The sequence below is a fragment of the Emys orbicularis genome, chromosome 12 (assembly GCF_028017835.1).
Source record: "Emys orbicularis isolate rEmyOrb1 chromosome 12, rEmyOrb1.hap1, whole genome shotgun sequence".
NCBI lineage: Eukaryota > Metazoa > Chordata > Testudines > Emydidae > Emys > Emys orbicularis.
This window is the reverse complement of record NC_088694.1, coordinates 24,243,235-24,269,621: the sequence shown is the minus strand read 5'-3', so window position 1 is coordinate 24,269,621 and position 26,387 is coordinate 24,243,235. Positions and strand designations below refer to the sequence as shown.

At 44.4% G+C, this 26,387-nt stretch overlaps 1 protein-coding gene across 2 annotated transcripts in view; it reads right to left on the bottom strand.

Moving 5' to 3' along the window:
• Nucleotides 1-11,603: 11,603 nt before the first annotated feature.
• Nucleotides 11,604-26,387, bottom strand: part of PTPRT (protein tyrosine phosphatase receptor type T) — a 715,579-nt gene continuing 700,795 nt past the window's right edge. For both annotated transcript variants that reach the window (XM_065414819.1, XM_065414820.1), the window contains 6 exons: nucleotides 25,130-25,303; nucleotides 20,634-20,765; nucleotides 14,566-14,691; nucleotides 13,032-13,195; nucleotides 12,083-12,218; nucleotides 11,604-11,657 (listed from right to left, as the gene is read on the bottom strand). In XM_065414819.1, coding sequence (XP_065270891.1) covers nucleotides 11,604-11,657; nucleotides 12,083-12,218; nucleotides 13,032-13,195; nucleotides 14,566-14,691; nucleotides 20,634-20,765; nucleotides 25,130-25,303 — 786 coding nt within the window. The remainder of the gene's footprint in view (nucleotides 11,658-12,082; nucleotides 12,219-13,031; nucleotides 13,196-14,565; nucleotides 14,692-20,633; nucleotides 20,766-25,129; nucleotides 25,304-26,387) is intronic.

Genomic DNA, 26,387 nt, shown 5'->3' with positions numbered 1-26,387 from the left:
CTGGGAGCTGGGGGAACAGAGTGGAGCAGGCTGGGTCTGGGTCACTTCACTTCCCGCCGCCCCGTGAGTGCAGGGGCGAGCCCGACCCCTGCTGCCTTCCTGCACCGGCTGCTCCTGCCTCCCAAAGCCCTTGGACGCAGGCCCCCCCCCTGCAGGCCTGGGATGCCCTCACCCCCTGCAGAGGCCTGGGACCCCCCCACTTGGAGGCCCAGGGCCGGCCCCCCCACAGGGTGGTTGCATAGGGCACCACAATCTCTAGGGACGGCCCTGTGTGGTGTCATTCTATTCCAGGGGTTCTCAAACGGGGGGTCAGGACCCCTCAGGGGGTTGTGTGGTTATTACATGGGGGGTCACGACGTGTCAGCCTCCACCCTAAACCCCGCTTTCCCACCAGCATTTATAATGGTGTTAAATATATTTAAAAGTGTTTTTAATGTATAAGGGGGGGTCGCACTCAGAAGCTTGCTATGTGAAAGGGGTCACCAGTACAAACGTTTGAGAGCCACTGTTCTATTCCATAGCAGATGCCAGAAAAAAAATCTATGACAGTATTAGCAGTTGCTATTCAGGAGAGATCCAAAACTTGAATAGCAGAGAGGTATTGCAAATAGTGAGCTAATGATGGGAAAGCTTTGGAACACTTTGGTTGGCTTCAGCAGGTGTTTATCCAATTCCTAACTTTCACAAATACTGAGTTCTCCTATAAAGCAAGAGCCAAAACAAACAGCAGCCGTAAACATCTTAACCAGAATAGGGTGGCTGGTATGTTGACCCTTCTCTTTGCTTCTGTTGTGAGTCTTAACAATCATGCAAAGTCATGTGCCCATCAGCACTACAACAAGCAGGTCTCTCATGACCCTTCCTAGCTTTTCTTCACAATCTTTCCACCACATACGCTGGCAGAACTCCAGCCCCCCCCCCCACAAAAAAGGCACCAATGCAAGAGTCTCTTAGTAAACCATTCATCTTGGATCACAGCTTTATTGTATGGATTTGCAACACAGCCCATATTACAAACATTGTCTGGGAAAATTTACAAGAATAAATAAGATGGACTCGCAGTCGTAAAAAAAAATTACACTTCACTGTAATGTACAGTCAAAAAATATATCTGATATTCATTGACTTGACATTATTTACCTTCCTTCTTTTAAGCCAGAAAGGAAAAAAACACTGAATGCACAGTGCTGAGTTTTTTTGTATTTATTTATTTTTTTCATTTTTATTGTACCGTGCTTTATCTATCAAACATCCAAACTGTACAAGAGAGCTTTACTGGTAATCATGAGGACTGGGGGGAAACCGCAACAGAAAAGAGATTTTAGTTCTCATGCCACACTTCTCCCAGCCAGCAAAATAGCTGCATCCGGGGCATTGAAACCGGAATCTAGCAGCTGATACAGGATGCTGCTTACCCAGATGTTCCCTCAGCATTGCTGAGTCAAGTGGCAACAAGTGTAGTAAAGAACCTTTGAGTGAGGCTCATACATTTCAGTTTCAGCAGGATGGTGAAAAGGTCAATGGGGAGGTGGATTTAGTTTGCATGAGTTGAACACAGTGAGATTGTAGCTAAATCTTTTGGCATAAAGGAGAGCATCAGTGTTGGAGGAGTAAGAATGGCTGAGAAGGATGAGAGGGTAATGCCAGTTCTGTTTTGCATACACTAGAGATATCACTTGATATTGTTCAAAGCTTTTAACTTCACCATTTGCTTTGGGATGATTTTTAGAGTAGCTGAACTCATAAAAGCATGCTGTATGGTGGCAGTGCTCCCATGTGCTTAGCTCGCCATTCTGCAAACACAGCCGCTTCAGCAACTGCACATGAAAAACGTGCGTCTCAGAGGCCTCCAGTCAGAAACCACTGGCTGATGGATATAACCAGCTAATAGTCCTCCATGGTAGTACACATTAGAGGTACATCTGCTATAGTATAAACAAATGTTTGGTATAGTCCTAGGATCTGATTCTGATCTCACACTGTAGCTTCCGTTAACCGCTATGCTGATGGAAATCCACTGTACATGAGATCAGAATTAATCCTAGCAAGTACACACTTCTATTTGGACCTCCCCTTCTGTTCCAAAAACATCATACAGGTGGGTGTTGGGTAATGGTTATAAATACCAGAATTCTAGAGGCCTTGTGGTTCCCATTTTGGTGCATTTGATTCTTTTTTCCATATCAGCCATTTGTTCTTCCAGGAAAGCCCCTACAATCACCAGCATTTATCATTCATTTTAGTGCAGAATCTTCCCATTCCCTTGCACATTAATAGTTTACATTACAAATGCAGCCATCTGGAATTCCCTGTGCCTAATGGTAAATCCAGGTCTTTCATTCTAGTGCATAGTTTTCTGTTTCCAGAGGATCTGCATGCATTAAGGGTAATGTGGATCAGAGAATCTGTTAGATGCTTTGAGATGGTGCAGAGGAGGGGGAACGGAGAACTGCAAGGCTTTCACAAACTGAAGGTGCTGACAAAAGTTTCAGCTTGACACTTTTTACAGATAGAGGCAAATCTCCTCACTTAGCAAAGAACGTCTCAAGACTAGGGGCCCTTTCATGTCAGCAAGGGTTTTGTCATTAACTTCAGTGGCACCAACATTTGGCCTTATGGTAAGAACATTATTTTGCTTAACTTACTTTCTGGCCTCAATGGGTTTTCACATCTGAGAGGTTCAAATTCAGCTTCTCTGTTGAAACATGCTGTAATCCAAAATAGACCTACCTCACATTCCTGTTTTACATCATGGAAAATGTTACATTCTTCTAGTTTATATGTATAAACTGGTAAAACCCTGGAACAGCAGGACAAATTCTGATATGCTAGGTTAATAAAAAGATAGAGCATGGTGGTTGTTTCCAGTGGCACTCCCAATAACTGAAGCAGCCCACCATTGATGCTGCTGGCTAATAAACCTGGCCCTGTACCTGGAGAAAGAAGTATCAGGTTCTTTTGGAGATAAAACTTCAAGGAAGAGGTGACACTTGTGTCTTGTTAAATGTATGTCAGGAATTTGTAGAAGACCAACATCTAAATAAATAACACACATGGGAATTAACAGCATCACTATCACTGATGTATTGAATGGCTAATGTTTACTTTTGATTAGCTGGGCACCCAGTCTGGGCTAATGAATTGTGGTGGCGAGGGGGAGAAGAAGAGAGGCTAGCAGCATTTTATTCTACCAGATGCTCCAGGATCTTCTAGGAGACGCAATATCCAAAGCCCTCTGGCCACAGTTAGTGGGCTAATGCACAGCCAATGGCCATTCTGAGATTTGCATCTATGCAAAGTACCATACATCAGATGGCCCATCTGCCTCCTTGTCATCCCCATCCACACACCCGCACACACAGTACATCTGTTTCAAACTAAAGAGACTGAAAGAATCCTTGAAAGTACAGCAGGCCCCCAGTAAGCTTCTGAGATGACCCTGGCAGTGTTTGAACTACGATCTGTGGATACAGCACAGGGACTTCATCAAGAGTAATTGACCACAGGAATTTTACCACCAGATAATGCTGATCTCTTTAAATTAATTGCAAGGCAATTACATTTTCCTGGGAGACAACTCACTTGTCCCCACCTCCCCACCCCCATATCCCATATATGAATACAGAGGTGGCATGCATGCCTGGGAGAGCATTTGATCATGTTCTCGGTTTTACAAACAAGGATACTTCAAATGTCAAAGACCTCAGCTTGAGCACCCCTTCTTTAATTTGTTTCTTGGTGTATTATCTCCCAAACCTCTTCCTTCTGCTATGCCCTGACCACTCCATTTGGGCCCTGGGGTGGGTAGAGGGGCTTCAAACATTGGAATTTGGTATTACCTGCATTCTTCTGATCTTAGCATGAACACAGCAGCACATAATATAACGGGTTATGAACGAGAATAACAGAGAAAGAACACGGTGAGAGTTTCCATTGAAACATCTCTTTCCGGTGTTGTCCGTTTCCCCCACTCAACCTCCCGGAATAGAAAGAATAGTAGGCCTCCCCTTCTGTTCCAAAAGAATGAAACATTGATGTCTGGGAAGGGTTAAAAATACCAGATTTATAGGGGTCTGGGTGGTCCCCAAAATTTCTATGCAACATTCTGTGTTTTGTTTGGTCATTCTTTTTGAGTGTTTATGTGTGAGGAACAGTGACAGCATTTGCTATTTTCGGTTCAGTTATATCTCTGAAGAAATAAATTATCACTTCTAGTTGTCGCTAGATATTAAATGTAAATCACATCTCCCTGTATTAGTATGGGTGTACATTTGTGTGTGTACAAATGTACACACAATACATGGCTCAAAGAACTAAGATACGTTGAGTGCCGATGTTATGGGACATGTAAGAATGGCTCAGTGTACTGGGAACAGCCAGAGACTACAGCTTTTCTATAGATGTGAAAATCTTTTATTTGGCCGAATGGCTCATGCACACAGAGCAAGGGGTAAATATTACAAACTTAAATGCTTAAAACTTGATTAGAGTAATACCCAGCAGAGCACAAAAAACTGGCTGGAACAAGGCATGGTGCAAGGAGACACTATGTTCCATATAGTTGTTCTGTACAACTCTGCCAAAGCACTTCAGTCATGAACTGAAGCACTTCTTGTTAGTCCAGTCCAAAGTTTCTCTTGAGCAGAGATGACTGGTCATGTCAAAATGTGGACAAGAATGAGATCACCAAAATCACCTTTATTTGCTACCCAAGGACTCAGTTCTGCCATGCTTATTTACATATGTTACTCCTGTAAGTAGTCCCGCAGACTTCAACAGGACTACTCACCTGTGGGAGGTAGTATTGAATGTGAGTGAAGGTGAAGGAGTTGGGCCTTAAGTTAGAATTAGACTCCAAGGGCCATATTTTGGCCTCATTTACACTACACTGGGTTTGCACTAGAGTACCTGAAGGTAGAATTTGTCCAGAGGTCTCCAAAGTGAGTTCAATGGAACTACTTGTGTCTACTCATTGCGGTGGCAGCTTGACGACACTCGTTATTTGGCTGAATCCCACAAATGACATGGATGTGATAACGCACCCACGAATGGAGACACTGTTCATGATTTGCCATGCATTTAGCGCCACAGGTCCATATACACTATATAATGTGCACTGTTCCACACCAAAAGAAATTTGAAAATAATAAATAACTGGCCCATGATCTAATTTTGAAGATATTATGTGAAGGTAAAAAAATTATGAGAAGACCTGCTGCTCTAATACACCTGCTTCTTTTTTATAAGCCCCCCTCCTCCCCCCCAAATCCCCATGATCGAACCACTCAGGGCTTGTCTATACAAACAGTTAATGCACGGAAAGCTAAGGCCTAAAGCTACAGCTCACTAGCATATCATGCATTAACTGTCCATGTGGACCCTGCTACCTCACACTAAAAGTTCCCTACTGTACTTTCATCTCCTCCTGTTTCAAAGCAGGGTAGATCAAAGTGCACTAGGGAACTTTTAGTGTGTGGTAGCAGGGTCGCCACAAACACCTAGCACACAGCATGCTGTTGCACTGTAGATTCACACCCCAGCTTGCTGTGCACTAACTGTTCATCTAAACAAACCCCTAGTCTCTTTCATCTACAGCAAATCGTCTAGTTATCCCTTGGATTCTTTGCTTCAGTATCCTCTGAGCAATTTATCCCACATATTAATTACCCTTTGCATGAGGTAGTTCTTCCTGTTTCCTTAATTGTTCCTAGTTTCTTGAAGTTTAGATTATCACCAGGACCAGTATTGTGCCATTCATAAGAACACACTATGGACACTGAGGAGCGGTTGTAAACTAGGATAAAGACTCTTCATTAGAATTGGTCAAATATTGTCAATATCAAATTTTCCTATATTTCAAATGAAAAAAATGATTCCTCAAATAAATTCCTCTAGTGTTTTTCAAAGAATCATAGAAATGTAGGACTAGAATGGACCTCAGGAGGTCATCTAGTCCATATCCCTGCACAGAGTCAGGATTAAGTATTCCTGCACTATCCTTGACAGGTACGTGTCTAACCAGTTCTTAAAATCTCAAATGATGGGGATTCCGCAGCCTCCCTAGTAAAGTGTGCCAGTGCTTACCTGTCCCTAGAGTGATAAAGATTTTCCTAATCTCTAACCTGAATCTCCCTTGCTGCAAAGCCAATTACTTCTTGTCCTATCCTCAGTGGACATGGAAACCAATCACGCACCATCCCTCTTTTACACATTTGAACTTATGATGCCTCCCCTCCCCCCCCCCAACCTTCTATTCTCTAAAGTGAACATGCCCAATTCTTTCAACCTTTTAAGTCATGCTTTCTAAATGTCCTATCAGTTTGTTGCTTTACTTTGGACTATCTCCAATTTCTCCACATTTTTCTTGAATATGGTGCCCAAAACTTGAACAGTACTCCAGCTGGGGCTTCACCAGTGCCACACAGAGCAGAACAATTACCACTTGTGTCTTATATATTACACGAATACATCCCAGAATAGCATTTGCCTTTTACACAACAGCATCACACTGTTGCCACAGAGTCAACTTGTGATCCACTACACCCCCCAGATCCTTTTCTGCACTGCTGTTGCCTTGCTAGCTATTCCCCAGTTATGTATTTGTGCATTTGATTTTTCCTTGCTAATTACAGTACTTTGCACTTGTCTTTATTGAATTTCATTTCGCTGATTTCAGCCCAATTCTCCAATTTATCAAAATAATTTTGAATTCTTATCCTTGTCTCCAAAGTGCTAGTAATCCCTCCAAGGTTGGTGACATCTGAAAATTTTATAAGCATACCCTCCACTCCATCCAAGTCTTCAGTGAAAGTACTGAATAGTACTGTACCCAGGACAGATCCTTACAGCACCCCACTAGAGTTTGACAGTGAACCATTGATGACTACTCCTTGAGTATGGTCTTTCAACTAGTTATGCACCCATCCTTTAGTAGTTACATCTAGTCCATATTTCCCTGGCTTGCTTATGAGAATGTCATTGGGGACTATATCAAAAGCCTTACTAAAGGCCAATTCCACTCCCCACTGACTAGTAATCCTTTTCAGGATTGATAAAGCCACTGTTAGCTCACTTCAAAGCTTCCATTTTTCTCTAAGAAGAATAAACCCAACTCCCATAACCTTAACTCATATTTACATTCTTCTAACCTGGTGGTATCTTTTTTGCTGTGTGCTGCACGCTCTAAGGCAGTAATAGCCTTCCTATGGTAGGGTGACCTGGACTACATACACTATTTCAAATAGGATTTAATAAGCAACTTTATGCTGTACGTTGGCTGGTACTGTTTCTTCCCCCTGTCCCTCTACACAATTCCTGTCACCTCTTTTATCTATTTAGATTGATTTGTTACTCAACACATGACTCAATGAACTCAAACCTTTGAGTTCCTTGTAACTTTGAGGCCTTACACAACTCTACTCCCACCTATGCTCTGTTCTCAAGTCTGACACCTACTTCTCTCCACCCAAGCCTCCTTTGTAGCTGCTACTTTTGTCTATTTATCCACTTTCTTTCATGCTACCCCTAAGCCTGGAGCTGCCCCTGCTTCTCACATTCCTGTTTATCTTCCTTTCTGCCACTGACAGATCTCATTGCCCACCTCTCTGCCCCTTTTTGTTTGAACTATTACCCAGTGTGTCCTATTTCTGATTTAGACAGAGACCTTAATTGCTAGTATGTTCTTGTGAATTTCCACATACAACTATAGCACACACTGAATATTAGTTGACGTTTTCAAGATATTAACTTGATTGTAAGCAGTGAATGAGGGCTTAAGAAAACTTATGTTATGAAAGGATTAACGACATAATAAATAATAAATAATAATAATAATAATAATAATTAATAATAAAACCACAAACCAACAAACACACAACCAAGGCCCCCAAACAGGAATAATTCAAGGAAGAGAAGGCAATTCTTTTTAAATAGCCTGGCTGAAGATGAGTGAACTGTATTCAAACACACAGCACTTTTTCTTTGCAAGGGATTTGGGTGGCTGGGAACGATTCCCTTTAACTTGATGGACTGAGTGAACTGACACTAAGGCAACATCTACACTGCGACCCTTCCAACGGCGCAGCTGTGCCGCTGCAGTCACGCCACTGTAAGGTGCGCTGCGTTGCCACTCTTTGTTGCCAGGAGAGAGTTCTCCTGGCGACAAAATAAAACCACCCCCAACGAGTGGCAGTTGCATCGTCGACAGGAGCACATCTCCCACCGACGAAGCACTGTCCACACCGGTGCTTTTCGTCGCTAAAACTTTTGTTGTTCGGGGGGGGGGGGGGTTCACACCCCTGAGCAACAAAAGTTTTAGCAATGAAGGTGCCAGTTTAGACATAGCCTCACTTAATTTCTGCAGTTGGAGAACAATCCTGGCCTGCTATGTAGTGCTTCCTTTCCTCCTCCGTTCAAGTGGAATTTAGCAGCACACTTGTTGCACCACAAAGTTACAACATGCTACCTGTCCTCTAACCACTAATTTTCATACCTGCCTTTTCATTCCCTGCACAACAGTTTCTCCACTCTTCTTCTATTCTTTCAGGAGCCTTTGCATGGATGAATGGCAAAAAGAGAAGTTCTGTTTTCATAAAATGGCACACACGCACTAAACACTTCTCTACAGTTACACAACATCATCTTGTGTTTTTGTTGCAAACAATAGAAGGAACCAGCCCCAAAAGGGCACAAGGGAATGGGTGTGGGTGGACACAGGTACTGTACGGCATGCAGGATACATCGGGACAAAATCGGACTTACTTTCTAACTTATTTCAGGACACTCACTTGTAAAGACAAGCCTAAAATCCAAAGTCTCTTGATAACGTGGGAGATCTAAAGAGTGGCAACTACTCAAGGATGCTTCTGAACTAAGATTCATGGTAATATATTTTTAAAGAAAAATAATACTGATTCATAGATTCTAAGGCCAGAAAGAGTCCTGGTGATCATCTAGTCTGGCCACAGAACTTCCCTCAAAATAATTCTCTTTGAACTACAGCAAATCCAATCGTGATTTAAAAATGGCCAGCGATGGAAAGCCCACCACACCTTGGGTAAATAGTTCTAATGGTTAATTACCTTCACTGTTAAACATTTACACTTATTTCCAGTCTGAATTTGTCTAACTTCACCTTCCAGCCATTGGACTGTGTTATACCGTTGTCTGCTGGGTTGTCAAAGGTATAATGCAATCCAGTGACTGAAAGCTGAAACTAAACATAGTTACACTGCTTTCCACATGTGGAAAATCAATGCGACAGAGGGTCCAACCAAAGGCTCTGGGGTTGAAGGATCTGGGTACTGACAAAAGGGTGGGAAAACTCTGTTGAGGGATGAGGAGTTACAGTTTTATTAAACTCTTTTCTTCCGTCAAGCTTTGATGGAAAGTCTAGATTTTAAAAAGCCTGCATTTCCCAGAACCTAGTCAAATGCAGACAGCCACCTCTTATCTCTGCTGCCTTAAGATAGATAGCTAAATAAATAAAAATCCTGAATACTGAAGATCTGGTTCAGCTAAATCAATTTACACTCTGAGATTAAAATCTAACCTTTTTCTGATTAACCAGTTAACACACTTTTCTGTAGCTACAAAGAGATAAGACTGGGCTACAGGCTAAGGCAACACATATCCAGGGCTTGTTTCAAAGAATTAATGGAAAATTTAATGCAGAAATTTTTGCAGAGCAAAGCAAATACCTTTTTGCTTGTGATGTAAAGTTTCCTGTGCTGCTGAAACATTTTTCTTACCTTTTCACAAAACCAGCAAACAGGAGTGCCGCCAGCTTTTTTGCTGTCCTAGGCGGTGGAAGGTCCCGCCCCCTAAATGCCACCCCCGTCAGAGGCAGCGGAAGGTCCCGCCCCCGAAATACTGCCGACGACCAGGGCGGCCGAAGATCCGGCCGCCGCGGTCACCGCCCCCCAAATGTTAGCGCCCTAGGCGATAGCCTAGGGCGCCTAATGGGTTGCGCCGGCCCTGCCAGCAAACACCAAACTAGTTTTGTGTTTAATGTGCATAACCTTTCATACAGCCTGAATGGGTTACCATTTAGAAATCTCATGGCCTGGAGAGCTGGATAATCACACAGTTAGGTCTGATTGTACAACAGCTTGGGAACAGACAGCATAGAAAGCTTAGTCAATCCCCAAATTAAAATCATATGGTTGCTATGTCTACAATGCACAGTTAACCCGGGTGATCAGCACCTGGATCTGCGCACCCAGTTGCGAGCATCCCCACTACAAAGACCTATCCATGCTAGTGTCCTCACTGTTTCTGCACTCACCCGTGTGTGCCTGGAGGCATATCCCATGTTATTTGTTCTGAGGTGCTCTAAGATTCTTTCCCAGTCAATTGCAGAAGAACTTTCTGTCCTTAGGGAGGAATTGTGGGCAGGGCATTGGAGTGATTTAGCCTGCATCCTCACTGCAAAGTGATCAGATTCTGGACAGAGTTAAAGAGGAGCCTGCATTCTAATCCACACCCAAAGCCTTTTCATAATCAGGTCTGAGGTTTTCCTGTGTGGATGGTGGGGAGAGGGGTTGGGCTAAAACTCAGGTAAAAACCCAGATTAACTCTGCATTGAAGACATATGCTTAGACTGTAAACTCAGAGGAAGGGATTATCTTTCTGTTCTGTGTCTGTACCTGGCACAATGGGATCCTGGTCCATGACAAGGTCTCCTAGGTGCTACAGTGATATAAATAATAATGATCTATAGTATATCATCATCAACAGGTATCTACTTTATACTCTTCATTTTCAAGAGACACTGCACCCCAGCAAATCCTTGAAAAATGTGGTAAAAAATTACCAAATTTACAAACCAAATGCAATTGGTTTGATGGAGGGTTTGTTTGATGGGCTGTGAAACCCATTTTTTTATGATTTGCTTCACCAGCTGGGACACTAACATGAATCAGAGAGATGTAACTAGTTCATGCACAGTCTTGGAAGTCAAGCAGGATCTGGAAGGAAAAGCTTGTGTAGTAGTTGGTGCAGCGAATCCGTGAACAGCTTCCCAATTCCACCACCTAGTCTTATGTCTAGGGAGAACAGGAAGGGGGAAGAGAATTTCAACTTCTCGTTGATGGCATTTTCACTTAAAAAAAATAGGTCAGGTGGATTAATTGTAACCAAAAGTCTCACATGTTCCCTGTGGTTCTCTCATTTTTCCAAATGGCTGATGCATGAAATTCAAAAATTAAAGGGTGGGATTTGAGAACAGAAAAAGGAGCTGTTTAAAAGACAGAATATTCCAGTATTTTTTTCCTTGGTATCAAGGAGAGCAAAAATACACATCCAAAGTGGTAGAGAAGAGGTTGGAGGGGATTAGAAAGCAGAGTCTTCCAGTCCGTCTCCTGTTTAGCCAATTTGTACGCTAGGTTATTTAAGAAGCGGTAGATGCTCCAATAGAAAGCAGGCAGCAGCAAACACAGGGATCACCTCGTCCTCCCAATGGCATTGAGGTCAGTACACTCTGACCCTTGCTTCAGTGTGGAGAGCCTGGTCCTCCCCACACCCATTACTGCCTTTTAGTGCGGGAAAAAACTGTTCTTCAGACTTGGGGGTCTGGAATCTGATAGGCCCCCATCTCTGCTAGGCTAAAACGAACTCAAGTATTCCAGTGCAACCTCATATACAAATTTATATTGTTCCTGAAAGAGAAAGAAAAAGCCAGTGGTAAAATGGTAGCAGTGAGTTCTTAACAGCCTGATTCTGCAAGGTGCCGAGAACCCTTCATTCCCATTTCCACTCCACTTGGCACCATCGGGCTCCAAGAGTTAAACATTTAATAACTTGTAGACCCAATTGCACTTCTTTGGCACTGGCAGAGCACAAAAAGGGTGCAAAGTCATGGGAAGAAAAAGACACGCCCATACAGTCACGATACTGAATATTCATCATTTCATGCATGTCCTTACTGCAACTCTCACACACACCAGAGGGAAATCATTCACTCTAACTGACTGATCCAATGTAATTCATATTGGGCAGTACCCTGAAGTACTTTTTTTTTTTTTTTTAAACTCGTTCTTTACTCACTGCACTCTACGGAGGTGTGTAAGGGAGGGACACTTACCAGTGACTCCACCATATTGGATTTGTTATTTCGTAACGTCTTCACTATGTGGAACACGTCAATGATATTTTGCTGCTGAATCATTTCACACACGCTGCAGATGGCACAGAAGGTGCCACTGCGTCCACCACCATTCCTAGGCATGGAAGAAAAGAGGCAGTTTATAAAGGGATGCAGGGGACTGGCGCATGGAGACAAGCACCCTGCAAAGGGCAGTGCTTTCCCAGATTCAAAAGCATGCATCACTGGAGGTACCACGTGCAGGCCCCATGCAGGCAGGAAGCTTCAGAGGGTTTGAAGATGAGCAAGACAACAGTCTAGAGATTAGAATATAAGAATGTGACTTGAAAGACACTTAGTGACCTTAGGCAAGTCACTTCACCTCCCTGTGCCTCAGTTTTCTCATCTATAAAACAGGAATAATACAGAAGTCACTTGTAATCTTGTGAGGCTTCATTCATTAAAGTCTGTACAGGGTTTTTTTAGATAGTCGTATTGAAAGTGTTATACAAGAATTAACTAATAAACGTTGCACTGACCATCATGGAAAAGTCTTGCCACCTTTATGATGTATGCTCAAAACTATTCAGCATCTAATCAATTAATTGTAACCAATCATTATTTGTATTACAATAGTGCATTGAGACCCCAATCAGGATTGGGGCCTCTGAACAGACAGAAGTAGACAGTCCCTGTTCAAAGGATCAATAGAGGGCTTCAAGTGGAGCTCCCAATGCCATAAGCAACAGTGTTTTTGTGACCACTCCCTATTTACAGTGGAAATAGTGGCACATGGTACCACGATTCATCACAGTCCTTAACTTCACTTGTGTCTTGATTGCAATTTAACCTAATTTTCCCACCTCAAGTATCGGCTGGCCATCTGATTTCCACATCAATTCTTTTTGCCCTGCACCATAGGATAGGAAGTATTCCCAGCCATACTTACAGGCAGTGGACAACAGTGCGTCCATCTCTCCCATCGTACTGCTCCTGCCATTTCTCTAGCCGTCTGACCACCTTCAGGAGGGAGCGTTTGGATGGAGGGGTGTCCCGGTATGCTGGCCAGCCAATGTACTGCAAATGCTGTACTATACGATATCCATCCTGGGGCTAAAACAAATTGTTATCCACTTCCATTATACCATCAGAAATGTGGTGAGGAAGAGCAGGGGTATGAGAGGGGGTAGTAGTCACGGGTTACATATGCATTGTTTAACATCACCAAAATATGTAATTATTCCTACTAATCAGTGTATAACTTAATAACAACAATATGAGTACAACTAGGCTACAGGCCAGAAGGAAGCACACTGTAGCTGGGTGCAAGGCCTTCATCTCTTTCCAAAGAAAGAAAAATAAATCCAGAGAATTAGGGTGGTTTCAGGTTTTGAGGAAAAGGAAGTTTTTTGTGGAAAGGCTTTAGTTGAGACTGCTAAAAGGCCCGGAAGGAAATGGGGCTCTGAAAATAACTGTTTTTATTCGGGAATAAAGTCATCTCATGGTGGAAGAATGAATAAAATATTTATTCTCTTCCCCTCTCGCCTGTTTCGGAGGTTGGTGATACCATACGGAGAGGAGACAAAGCAGTCATTCAAAAAAAACAATGGGGGAAAAGAGCTGGTATAAGATCCTCATGGTGATTTTACCAGTAGCACAGACCAGCCCACAATTGCCTCTATAATGGCATAACCAAGCTGTTGCGTAAGCTCAGACTCAGAGGTGGATACATGGGGCACTGGGATTATTTTCAAAGGCCAGTTGGCATCTCCATTTCTAACAGTGAGAGGAACAGGAAATATGGGGATAGTACCTAACTGAGTGGGAAATCTGTACTGAAACAACAAAGTAAATATCAAGGTTATCCACTGCAGCAGTGCAATAACCGTGCTTCGGTCCATTGTACAAATAACCCTGGTTTGTGAGCACGGTTGGGGCTGTTTCCTCCCATCTGTAGGGTTGGGGCTAATGGATGCTGAGTGAAAAGATTTTACAAAGTTGACAGTTCCTTATTAATAGGGGCACAGTGGCAACTGGAAACCCCAACAGTTTAGCCAAGCAGCACTGCACCGAACTTCAGAGATAGGAGCTCCTATACCCTTCAGCACAAATGGCTGGCAGAGATGGAGTGGAGATAACAATATCTTAGTTTAGCTAATAGAATTAATGATGATTTTACATTGACTGCTAGTTGATTAAGGTAACATGCCCTCCAGGACATACAGAAAACGCTTTCCAGTTAAGGACAGAAATCCAGTTCACATTATTCACCTTGTGATTTTACTGAGAAGTCTTGTACCTCCTAGAGAGGGGTGCAGCTACAAGATTCCACCTGTGGCAGCGGCAAGAAAATCCTGCAATGGAATTTTTTACCTGGCCTTGGGATTTGGTGGCACCCCTGCCCCTTGTCTGTTTGAGCAATAATTTACAGAACAGGACCGATGAATGAATAAATGGATCATCTGGGATGTCACTGATCTTACCCTGGCCATGTTGCAGATACGGAATATCCTATTGATGATGTCGTCATCAATGTCTGCTGAAACAAACTCCACCTGGATTGGACCATAACAACAGGACGTTTTCTCTGGCCAGTACTGCATGCAGAGCTAGTCAAGGTGCAAGACAAATAGAAAGCAGGTCACGTACAGGCTAGGAAATTATCAATCCTCTTTTCTTCTTCTAACCCCACACCCAGTTCAGGAACTGTAATCTAAGCCCAGCATTACAGAGGATATGGAAGCCCTGGCCTTTAAAGTGGCTGGCAGACAAAGTTTCTGCAGGAGTATAGATTTAAAAGGAGTGTGTTAATAGATTAGTGTCTGTGAGTGAATTTAATATGAAGCACAGAGGTTTTGTGTTGTGAGTTAATGAGGAAACACTCAATACCAAGAAGATTAATCTTAGTTCAACCCAAGTGGAACTTTTATTTCTCTGTGCAGCCAACTTTTTTATATTCTGAGTTTACTAGCATCTAGGAAGGGGGCAAGCCAGATTGGTTTAAAAACACACACATCTCACATCTCAAATTAAATCACAACTGAACCTTTTATGTGTTTTGTTTTTATTAATATATAATGATTGACTGTTGGATGTCCTGCATTATCAACCCAACCAGCGAAGAGCGTTTCTGTCTTGCCAGGATGGCCATAGAATTGTTGAAACTTCTGCAGAATGGTTCTGGGATGTTGTAAGGTCGTCATCACACCACATGCTAGTCTTCATAATTACATTTTAAAACTATTAGTCTCTCTGATAATATGGTGACGATTGTAGCATAAATGCTTAGATTAGATAACTATGGACAGATAGAGAAGTACAATGTCGTACAAAGCTAGTGTGGTGAGCGCAACATCCTGATACAATTGATTTTTTTGCAGAAATCTCACTCTCTTAAGTGATATAAAACTAATTCCTTGTGCTGATGGCTTACAAGATATGTAACTTTAAAACTGTCATTTGTCCCTTGGTCTAGCAGTGTTTTTTGGCACTGGTCCAGGACTTAGGTTTGGCAGACACTGGATCTCAGGACAGTGTAATTTTCAGTTCATAATTAATCACCAAATCTTCTCTCCTTTCCCTTAAAGTACAACAAGGAAAAGCAAAGCATGATATGGCATTGCTGGTGAAGGGTGGCCAGCAAAAATACTGGCGTGCTAATCATAGAATCATAGAATATCAGGGTTGGAAGGGACCTCAAGAGGTCATCTAGTCCAACCCCCTGCTCAAAGCAGGACCAATTCCCAACTAAATCATCCCAGCCAGGGCTTTGTCAAGCCGGGCCTTAAAAACCTCCAAGGAAGGAGACTCCACCACCTCCCTAGGTAACGCATTCCAGTGCTTCACCACCCTCCTAGTGAAATAGTGTTTCCTAATATCCAACCTGGACCTCCCCCACTGCAACTTGAGACCATTGCTCCTTGTTCTGTCATCTGCCACCACTGAGAACAGCCGAACTCCATCCTCTTTGGAACCTCCCTTCAGGTAGTTGAAGGCTGCTATCAAATCCCCCCTCATTCTTCTCTTCTGGAGACTAAACAATCCCAGTTCCCTCAGCCTCTCCTCATAAGTCATGTGCTCCAGACCCCTAATCATTTTTGTTGCCCTCCGCTGGACTCTTTCCAATTTTTCCACATCCTTCTTGTAGTGTGGGGCCCAAAATTGGACACAGTATTCCAGATGAGGCCTCACCAATGTCGAATAAAGGGGAACGATCACGTTCCTCGATCTGCTGGCAATGCCCCTACTTATACAGCCCAAAATGCCGTTAGCCTTCTTGGCAACAAGAGCACACTGTTGACTCATATCCAGCTTCTCGTCCACTGTGACCCCTAGGTCCTTTTCTGCAGAACTGCTACCTAGCCATTCGGTCCCTAGTCTGTAGCAGTGCATGGGATTCTTCCGTCCTAAGTGCAGGACTCTGCACTTATCCTTGTTGAACCTCATCAGGTTTTTTTTGGCCCAATCCTCTAATTTGTCTAGGTCCCTCTGTATCCGATCCCTACCCTCTAGTGTATCTACCACGCCTCCTAGTTTAGTGTCATCTGCAAACTTGCTGAGAGTGCAGTCCACACCATCCTCCAGATCATTAATAAAGATATTAAACAAAACCGGCCCCAGGACCGACCCTTGGGGCACTCCGCTTGAAACCGGCTGCCAACTAGACATGGAGCCATTGATCACTACCCGTTGAGCCCGACGATCTAGCCAGCTTTCTATCCACCTTACAGTCCATTCATCCAGCCCATATTTCTTTAACTTGGCGGCAAGAATACTGTGGGAGACTGTGTCAAAAGCTTTGCTAAAGTCAAGGAATAACACATCCACTGCTTTCCCCTCATCCACAGAGCCAGTTATCTCATCATAGAAGGCAATTAGGTTAGTGAGGCACGACTTCCCTTTGGTGAATCCATGCTGACTGTTCCTGATCACTTTCCTCTCCTCTAAGTGTTTCATAATTGATTCCTTGAGGACCTGTTCCATGATTTTTCCAGGGACTGAGGTGAGGCTGACTGGCCTGTAGTTCCCCGGATCCTCCTTCTTCCCTTTTTTAAAGATGGGCACTACATTAGCCTTTTTCCAGTCATCCGGGACCTCCCCCGATCGCCATGAGTTTTCAAAAATAATGGCTAATGGCTCTGCAATCTCATCCGCCAACTCCTTTAGCACCCTTGGATGCAGCGCATCCGGCCCCATGGACTTGTGCACATCCAGTTTTTCTAAATAGTCCCGAACCACTTCTTTCTCCACATAGGGCTGGTCACCTTCTCCCCATATTGTGCTGCCCAGTGCAGCAGTCTGGGAGCTGACCTTGTTTGTGAAGACAGAGGCAAAAAAATCATTGAGTACATTAGCTTTTTCCACATCCTCGGTCACTAGGTTGCCTCCCACATTCAGTAAGGGGCCCACACTTTCCTTGACTTTCTTCTTGTTGCTAACATACCTGAAGAAACCTTTCTTGTTACTCTTAACATCTCTTGCTAGCTGCAACTCCAAGTGTGATTTGGCCTTCCTGATTTCATTCCTGCATGCCTGAGCAATAGTTTTATACTCCTCCCTGGTCATTTGTCCAATCTTCCACTTCTTGTAAGCTTCTTTTTTGCGTTTAAGTTCAGCAAGGATTTCACTCTTTAGCCAAGCTGGTCGCCTGCCATATTTACTATTCTTTCTACACATCGGGATGTTTTTTTCCTGCAACCGCAATAAGGATTCTTTAAAATACAGCCAGCTCTCCTGGACCCCTTTGCCCTTCATGTTATTCTCCCAGGGGATCCTGCCCATCTGTTCCCTGAGGGAGTCAAAGTCTGCTTTTCTGAAGTCCAGGGTCCGTATTCTGCTGCTCTCCTTTCTTCCTTGTGTCAGGATCCTGAACTCGACCATCTCATGGTCACTGCCTCCCAGGTTCCCATCCACTTTTGCTTCCCCTACTAATTCTTCCCTGTTTGTGAGCAGCAGGTCAAGAAAAGCTCTGCCCCTAGTTGGTTCCTCCAGGACTTGCACCAGGAAATTGTCCCCTACACTTTCCAAAAACTTCCTGGATTGTCTGTGCACCGCTGTATTGCTCTCCCAGCAGATATCAGGGTGATTAAAGTCTCCCATGAGAACCAGGGCCTGCGATCTAGCAACTTCTGCTAGTTGCCAGAAGAAAGCCTCATCCACCTCATCCCCCTGGTCTGGTGGTCTATAGCAGACTCCAACCACGACATCACCCTTGTTGCTCACACTTCTCAACTTTATCCAGAGACTCTCAGGTTTTTCTGCAGTTTCATATCGGAGCTCTGAGCAGTCATACTCCTCTCTTACATACAACGCAACTCCCCCACCTTTTCTGCCCTGCCTGTCCTTCCTGAACAGTTTATATCCATCCATGACAGTACTCCAGTCATGTGAGTTATCCCACCAAGTCTCTGTTATTCCAATCGCATCATAGTTCCCTGATTGTGCCAGGACTTCCAGTTCTCCCTGCTTGTTTCCCAGGCTTCTTGCATTTGTGTATAGGCACTTAAGATAACTCATCGATCGTCCCTCTTTCTCAGCATGAGACAGGAGTCCTCCCCTCTTGCGCTCTCCTGCTTGTGCTTCCTCCCAGGATCCCATTTCCCCACTTACCTCAGGGCTTTGGTCTCCTTCCCCCGGTGAACCTAGTTTAAAGCCCTCCTCACTAGGTTAGCCAGCCTGCTGGCGAAGATGCTCTTCCCTCTCTTCGTTAGGTGGAGCCCGTCTCTGCCCAGCACTCCTCCTTCTTGGAACACCATCCCATGGTCGAAGAATCCAAAGCCTTCTCTCCGACACCACCTGCGTAGCCATTCATTGACTTCCATGATTCGACGGTCTCTACCCAGGCCTTTTCCTTGCACAGGGAGGATGGACGAGAACACCACTTGCGCCTCAAACTCCTTTATCCTTCTTCCCAGAGCCACGTAGTCTGCAGTGATCCGCCTAATGCTGGAGGATTTCATTTTTCCAGACTCTAAATGTAAAATAACCATGAAAAGAGGTTTCGTATTTCCAGAGAATGTGCAGGACTGTTTCTTTCCAGGTTGTTGGGCAACCAACAAGATTAAAAACTACTTTGGATTCATTCCCAGGACATAAAAGCAGGTTTGATGAATCAGATAGAACCTAACGAGTCCTGAAGGACCAGGGATCCTAGATAAATCGTATTTGAGATTACAGACACTTAGGACTCAGAAAACTGGTCACACCAACAGCTTGGTCTTTAGAAAGGCTGAACTGGAGGCACCTTAATGCAGAGAGGAGCAGAAGTGAATCAGATCCCACATCATTCATTCTGCTTGGAGAATCCCCCTGATGAGAATGTGATTGGTTTTTCCATTAGCACTAATAAAGGCAGCATCATAACTGCTGCCTTCAGGGGGAAATATTTTGAAAAGAGTGAGGAGCAGATGAAGAATTATGTTATAAAGTGCAAAGTACCCGAGGCCACTTCTGCTGTTTAACAAGAACTACAATGGGTGAAGTAGCAATCTCCTACTGCAAATTTCCTGCACAATGTGTGATCACCCATCCCTTTCTGGTGCTACCCATCATGAGACTGACTGCAAATGCCAATGCAGTCGCAAGAGTAACCACTCTTCACCCTGCAAGCTCTAGTACTGAAAATTATTTTAGGTCTGCCAACCAACTAAACAATTTATACACAAAGGAGAAAAAAAATAAATTGTGCAGTAAGTATCCACTTCCCTCCTCCCTTTCTGCTGACTGTCAATCAGTTTCTCATAATGAGTGAGCGATCAAAAGCTTTGGTGTTTCACTTTGATGAAAGCACCCGAAACATCAGGTGCTTCTCCACAATCTCATGCAAATTATCCAAACTTCCCAACTCAGCAAACCTGGACTGGGGATCTCAAGAAAAAAGGATCTATCATATGATTTCACATATGTCCTACTTCCAGTCACCTGGCAATACCACAAGATCAGGCTTGTTGAGAGGGTTTTAGCATTTACAGGTCTGGTCGCAGGTGGAAAGCAATGGGCAAAGATGAAGAACAATGTGTAAAAGTATTGAACTAGGCTCTTCTGAACCACAAAGTTTAGCTTGAGTTTTGGCAGGAGTGGCAGAAGCACCCTAAAAGTGTGTGTGTGGGGCCCACAGGTGCCCGAACTGTGGCCCTGCCCCCCAGTGCCATGCCACCCCCTTAGGCCCCCTCCCCACTGCCCTTGAGGCCCTGCTCCCATGTCGCCTCTTCCCCTAAAGACCCTGCCCCTGCTTGCTCCTCTCCACCCAGCCCCCATTGCTCATCCTTATGGCCGATAAAAATTGCCCTCCTACTTTAAAAAGTGTGTGTGGCGGGGGGGGGGGGGGCATGGCCTCCTGCCCCCCTCTCCCTCCTCCCCCTCCTGTTCTGGCACTCCTGGTTTTGGGTGAAGATTCACTCTGGATTGTACTTACAGTTGTTTACCCATTCCTATGCAGTTTCCCTTTTGCCTCACAACTTTTCTGCCTGTCTTGAATAGCAACTGGGGACACCTGAAGCTCCTTTGATCTGTGAATAAGGCTGCTTGACAGAGCTATTAGAAATCCACCTACCTGTGCAGCATCCATCTCATTCAGCATCACTATGGAGGAGCAGTTGTAATCAAACACCAGCCTCCAGAAATCTGGTACAGTGTTGGGTAAAGGGTGCTGGGTAACAATAAAGGCAGCAGGTTGCTTGTGGCTCTAACAAAAGAATAGGATTAGTTACAAAAATCAATCCACTTTTATTGAGATGATTATTAAACCTGGGAGGCTAAAGCTATGCAATCTGAGCCATTTAACCAGATTATACAGATCACACCCCCTCTTCCTTGTTATCACTGTGCAATGAATGAAGCCCTCATAATGGGATCCCTTTGCTCCCAACGAACACATTTCATTAGAGAAGTGGCACAAGAACAGGAATTATGCCAATACATTATTTATGTTTTGGGGGTTAGCAAATAACAATAATATTAATTAAAATGAAGAAAGATAACTGCTGGAAGCAGAATGTTGCTTCTTTTCGTGGCAGTAGATGCTAGAGACCAGTCAGGGTGCTCTCCCTCACTCTGATCTTGTTTCCTGGGAGCAGAAAGAGTTGGCACATTCAGATTTGAGAGCATCCTCTCAGGGATGGAATGTGGGGAAGTGGTCCGAGCACTGGGCTCTGGAGCGCTCTTCCTGATGCTGTTCTGTGACTTTTGGACAAGTCACTTGACCTCAGCATGTGTAAAATGGTTAGAATGATACTTCCCTCCCTCTGAAGGGTGATGAGAGGCTTAATGGATGTTCATTAAGTACTTTGAGATCACGGGATGAAAGGAGATTACAAATGCAAACTACTATTCCTCTTTGGGGGCAGCAGACAGTGCTTAGGTGAATCCATAAACTATAGCATTTTGCCTACCCCCTCTCAGGGAGACGGAGTACATACACCGAAGGGAGAAGGTCTCCCCTCGGCATAGGCAGCGTCTTCACTAAGCGGTACAGTGGCGCAGCTGCTGCGTAAGTGTATACAATTCCTCAGTCTCCTGGCTAACTCTCTTGGGGGCTGGATGAGCCACAGTTCCACCAAGTGTGTGGGGGGGAGGGCGGGAAGGAGGTAGAGAGAAGAGTAAAAGAAGAGAGATTTCCTGAAGTTACAGATATTAAATGGATCCTCTTCGTTCTCAGGGTCTGCATTTCATGACCCAGGAACATGGGCACGGGCAAGCCTATGCCTTGCTGATTTGGGTAGGGGTTGTAAAGCCAGTTTGCAGCTTATGGTATTGGAGAGACCAGACCAGCAGAGGCAAGAGCAGTCAAAAAGCAGAGGGTAGAGGGCAGGAATTTATTTGTATTCTAAGTCTAAAAATGATGCAACAGTTTCACATTCTGCTATCCTAAATAGCACAGATCCCTTCCATTCTCTCTTTTGTGGAGGCTGCTGCTAGAACTGCATGTTAGACACAAAACAGCTTCTGCTTAGTGAAGAAGCAAGCCCCTCATTCTCTCACTCTCTGCTATTAGATAATGGAGATGTGCCTTCGATGACAGTGTCTCCAATTCACTTGGACAAAACTGGATATTGTATCTGATCCCATTTCTAGGCTTATTTTGTGCCAGAGCAAGCCCATAGATTGTACCACCAGTTGTACAATCCATTCAACTTAACAGCTGTTAGAAGACAGATCCATTTGATGGAAGCTTGAAGGTGGGAAATTGTGGTGCTGGGAGGGCAAGTTAATAAATTGCAGCCCCCCCCCCCCACCAGATCCTGGGTAGAGATGGGGAGTCAGTGTTGTTAGCCCCATTTCACAGTTGAGAAAGCCGAAGCACAGAGACATTAAGTAGTTATTCAGGAAGCCTGGGGCAGAGCAGGGACTAGGACGAAGGTCTATTGATTCCAAGTCCTCTGCCTGAACCACAAGACTGTGATAGCTTCTCAAAGGTCGGAGTTTGAGACTTGGGCATGGTCCCTTGCTTCTGTACTAGGCCAGATTTGGGCCCATTCTCTAACATAGTGACATGTCTGATAGATCCTTATTTTCAAAGAAGTTGGAGGTTCGTGCCTCCAGAACTCAATCAGCAACCCATTCCAAGGATAACATCACCCCTTCTACCAAGAAAAACATTCAACATTATCCCAACAATTGGATTTTTTTTTCTCCCCCAGTTGGAGGAAAGTTGTTGCGACCTTGTGATAATACACAGAGCATGCTGAAACTCAGATGAGAGGAAAAATAATAATGGAGGCACTTGCAATAGATACCCGTGGGAAATGACTGATGGGAGAAGTAAAAATGAGCATCATTGAGATCATGTGACCCCCTTAGAGCAAAGCAGGCAGTCTGCCAGGCTTCACAACACATGGAAAGAACTAGTGACTCATATAAAGGCAAGACGGGATGGACTGGCTATTCTAGGTGCGACACTGGCAAACCAGGTGCCAGCTTTGCCAAGCTTTAGGCCTCAGCTAAGCACTGACAAATTCATTGCTGGAAACCAGTCTGTTTCACCTGTGTGTTGGTACGGTTAAGATGGGGATTGGACTTATAATAATGTGTTTAGACTTTATGAAATGGTTGTAAATTGCTGCATGTGTTAATCTCACCTCTAATATCTTTATCACATGCTATAAGGTAATATTTAAGTTTTTTGCCTTACAACTATAAAAAAAAAATGTTTGCCCTGAAACTGTCAACTGTCAGAAGGGATTATCTCCTGCTCATTAAGAAGGTTATCAACTAAATGGGCCATTGTGAGACATCACAATACAAAGACTGTTAATTGAAGAGGTTACATGAAAAAAGGCTCATCCCATCAGCTTGAATTCTGGAAGAAGGAAATAAAGACTGGTGAACAAGATTTTTCATTTCTTTTTCGATGTTTGGATTCTGACAGAACCACTCTAGACAGTGACACTAGGATCCATGATGTGTTCAAGACTGCAAACAATAGGCTAATGGAGAAAGGAAGGAATTCCACCCAAGGGTCCATCTCCCCCATTAGTGATATGGGATTCCAGTTGTTTCAGGGTGTGTTTATCCCAAGAGCACTGACTTGCTCTCTCTGTAAAGTGGTAAATAAAGAAAGGGGAAAAAACATCAGCTGAATGGATTGATTTCAATGGCAGATGAAACAATTTGTTTACATGAAACAGTGCATTGGCACAAAAGGTGCCACAGAAATGCAAGATGATGTTATGTTTTAGGTGTTGGCATGGGGGGCCCTTGACATCAGACAACTGCAAAACCAGAGAAAAACCCATTGTGGTTCTGCAGATTTGCCAAATTCTCAACTTAATCCCTTAAAAGACAGGAACATCACTATCCCAAACAAAAACAAAACCCCAAACCAACTCCCTATGTTGGTTGGAAGCAATGGTAACTCTTCACCTGGTGTCAGATTTACAAATACTCCGATAGCAATGTCCTTCCCAGGCACCCCTGCCCAACGGTCTCTGAGTAACTTAGCAAATGGAAACCATCACGATTATTTACAATAAAGAAGTGACCTGCTCAACTAGATTCTACTGTGCAAACAAAGTGAGGGGGAGAGGGAAAACAGCCCCAGACATAGGTTCACTACAACCTAACACAGGCCCCTTAGGCTCTGAAATGTTTTTCATAGATCCATAGATTCATAGACTCTAGGACTGAAAGGGACCTCGAGAGGTCATCGAGTCCAGTCCCCTGCCCTCATGGCAGGACCAAATACTGTCTGTACACATCTGATTCCTCTGCCAATACTCTTAACTCTATACGCTCAGATCAAAGGGTTGTTGAACTCCTGGCACATTGTAACTTTTTTTTAATACTGTTGCCTATGCAGCTTTTCCACCTGCCTGCCTGCCCCTTCACGATAGCACCCCAGGCTTTTCTTCCATGGGCCTATTGGTCAATAATGATCTCTGCCAATAAAGGAAACATTAAGGCATCAAAAATATCCTCGGAACACCACTGATGCATTCCTGCATGTGTATGAACATGCACAGGCGTTGGCTTCCTCCGGGCCCCGGGGGTGCTCAACCCCCTTCTCCGCCCCAGGCCCCATCCCCACCCAACGCTTCCCTCAAGCCTCCACCCCCTCCCTGCCTCTTTCCCCCCACATCCCACTCCTTCTCCCAAGCCCCCACCCCTGCCCCGCCTCTTACTTCCCCACCTCTTCCCGCCCAGCTCCACACCCTCCCCAAAGCGCATCCCATCCCCACTCCTCCCCCTCCCTGCCAGAACCTCCTGCACGCCGCGGAACAGCTGATTGCAGTGGGTGGGAGGTACTGGGAGGAGTTGATTGGTGAGGCCATCAGTGGACAGGAGGCACTGGTGGGGAGGGGAGGAACTGGCTGCTGGTTGGTGCTCAGCACCCAGCCTTGGAGCACCCATGGAGTCAGCGCCTATGTGAGCATGGGACAATCAGCCGGGCGCTGCTCTAGTTGCAAGAAATCAGCAAAAGGAGCCCCGAAAAACAAGCATGTCTTGTGTTTGACCGATTTCTCACAAGCATGGAAATGAACTGAGGCCTAACAAACCTGACACAAATTGAGACTGGTGCCATTGCTAACAGTGCCTGTAGGTTGTGCTTACATCCATGAGTGCAGCGTTGATGTAGTTGCTCGATTCGCCATCTACAGAGATAAGGAAAGGGAGGCACCGGTCCAAGGGCAGCACATCCATGCAGCGATTTTTGTCATGGTTTCTTGGTAAGAGGCCAATGCTGCAGTCTTCTGGCCGAACACGCGGCGTCACAATGTTGAGGGTCTGTAATTGGAGGAGAGAGAGATACAGGCAAAGCCTCTTAGAGTTTATTTCCAAAAGGGATGCCCTTAAACATCAAATACAGATACTCAACATGCTTTGTAATATTTACTTTCAGTTTTGAAAAGACCCACAAAGCTGAGATCCAGATGTGAATCTTCCCCAAGTATGGAGCTGTTTGGATGCAGGACTTTAGATTGGCCCATTACAGAGCTAGGTTGGGGTCACCTATTTAAGCTTGGATCTATAGCCAAACTTCCCCAAAGTTCGGAGGTGTCTGAAACCAGGATTTTAGCTTGGATCCACCTCAGACTTTGACTTTGCGATTTCACATTTGAGTTCCTTCAGAACCTTTGGGTGAATACCATCTGGTCCTGGTGACTTACTACTTGTTAATTGATCAATTTGTTTTAAAACCTCTTCCACTGACACATCAATTTGGGGCAGTATTTCAGATTTGCCCCTTCCCCCCAAAAAGACTAGTTCTGACATGGGTATCTCCCCAACATCCCCTGCAGTGAAGACTGATGCAAAGAATTCTCTGCAATGGCTTTGTCTTCCTTGAGTGTCCTTTTAATGCCTTTGTCATCTAGTGGCTCCACTGCATGTTTGGCAGGCTTCCTGCTTCTGATGTTCATCTTCACAATTAACCATCCCATTCTAAGACACCAAACCAGGTTTAATGACACTTTTCTGTTCTCTCATTTAGATTACAGGTGCTGTCATGGTTACAGGGCTGGATGTACTTCTGACCCACTGCCTGAGTGTACCCCACTGGTGTCAGGCCTTGTGCCTTTACCTTCCCTGGGGCTGGAATCATGATTCTCACACTTATCTGTCATCCTGGGCTATGGTATCCTGTTGGTGCTTACCCAACAGGTCCAGCTAGGCTCAGAACCTGCAAGTCTTCCCTGCAGGTCCAAATGGGTTTGGAACCTGTGGTTCTTCGCTTGGGCAGTCAGTGACCAGTGGTGAATATAGTGAGCAGACAGCCTTCTTAAATCAAAATATTGTTTTATCTTAATAGTAGGAATAAAGCGTAACATGAGCGAACAAGGATTTTAAAGCAACAAAAGATCTACATGTA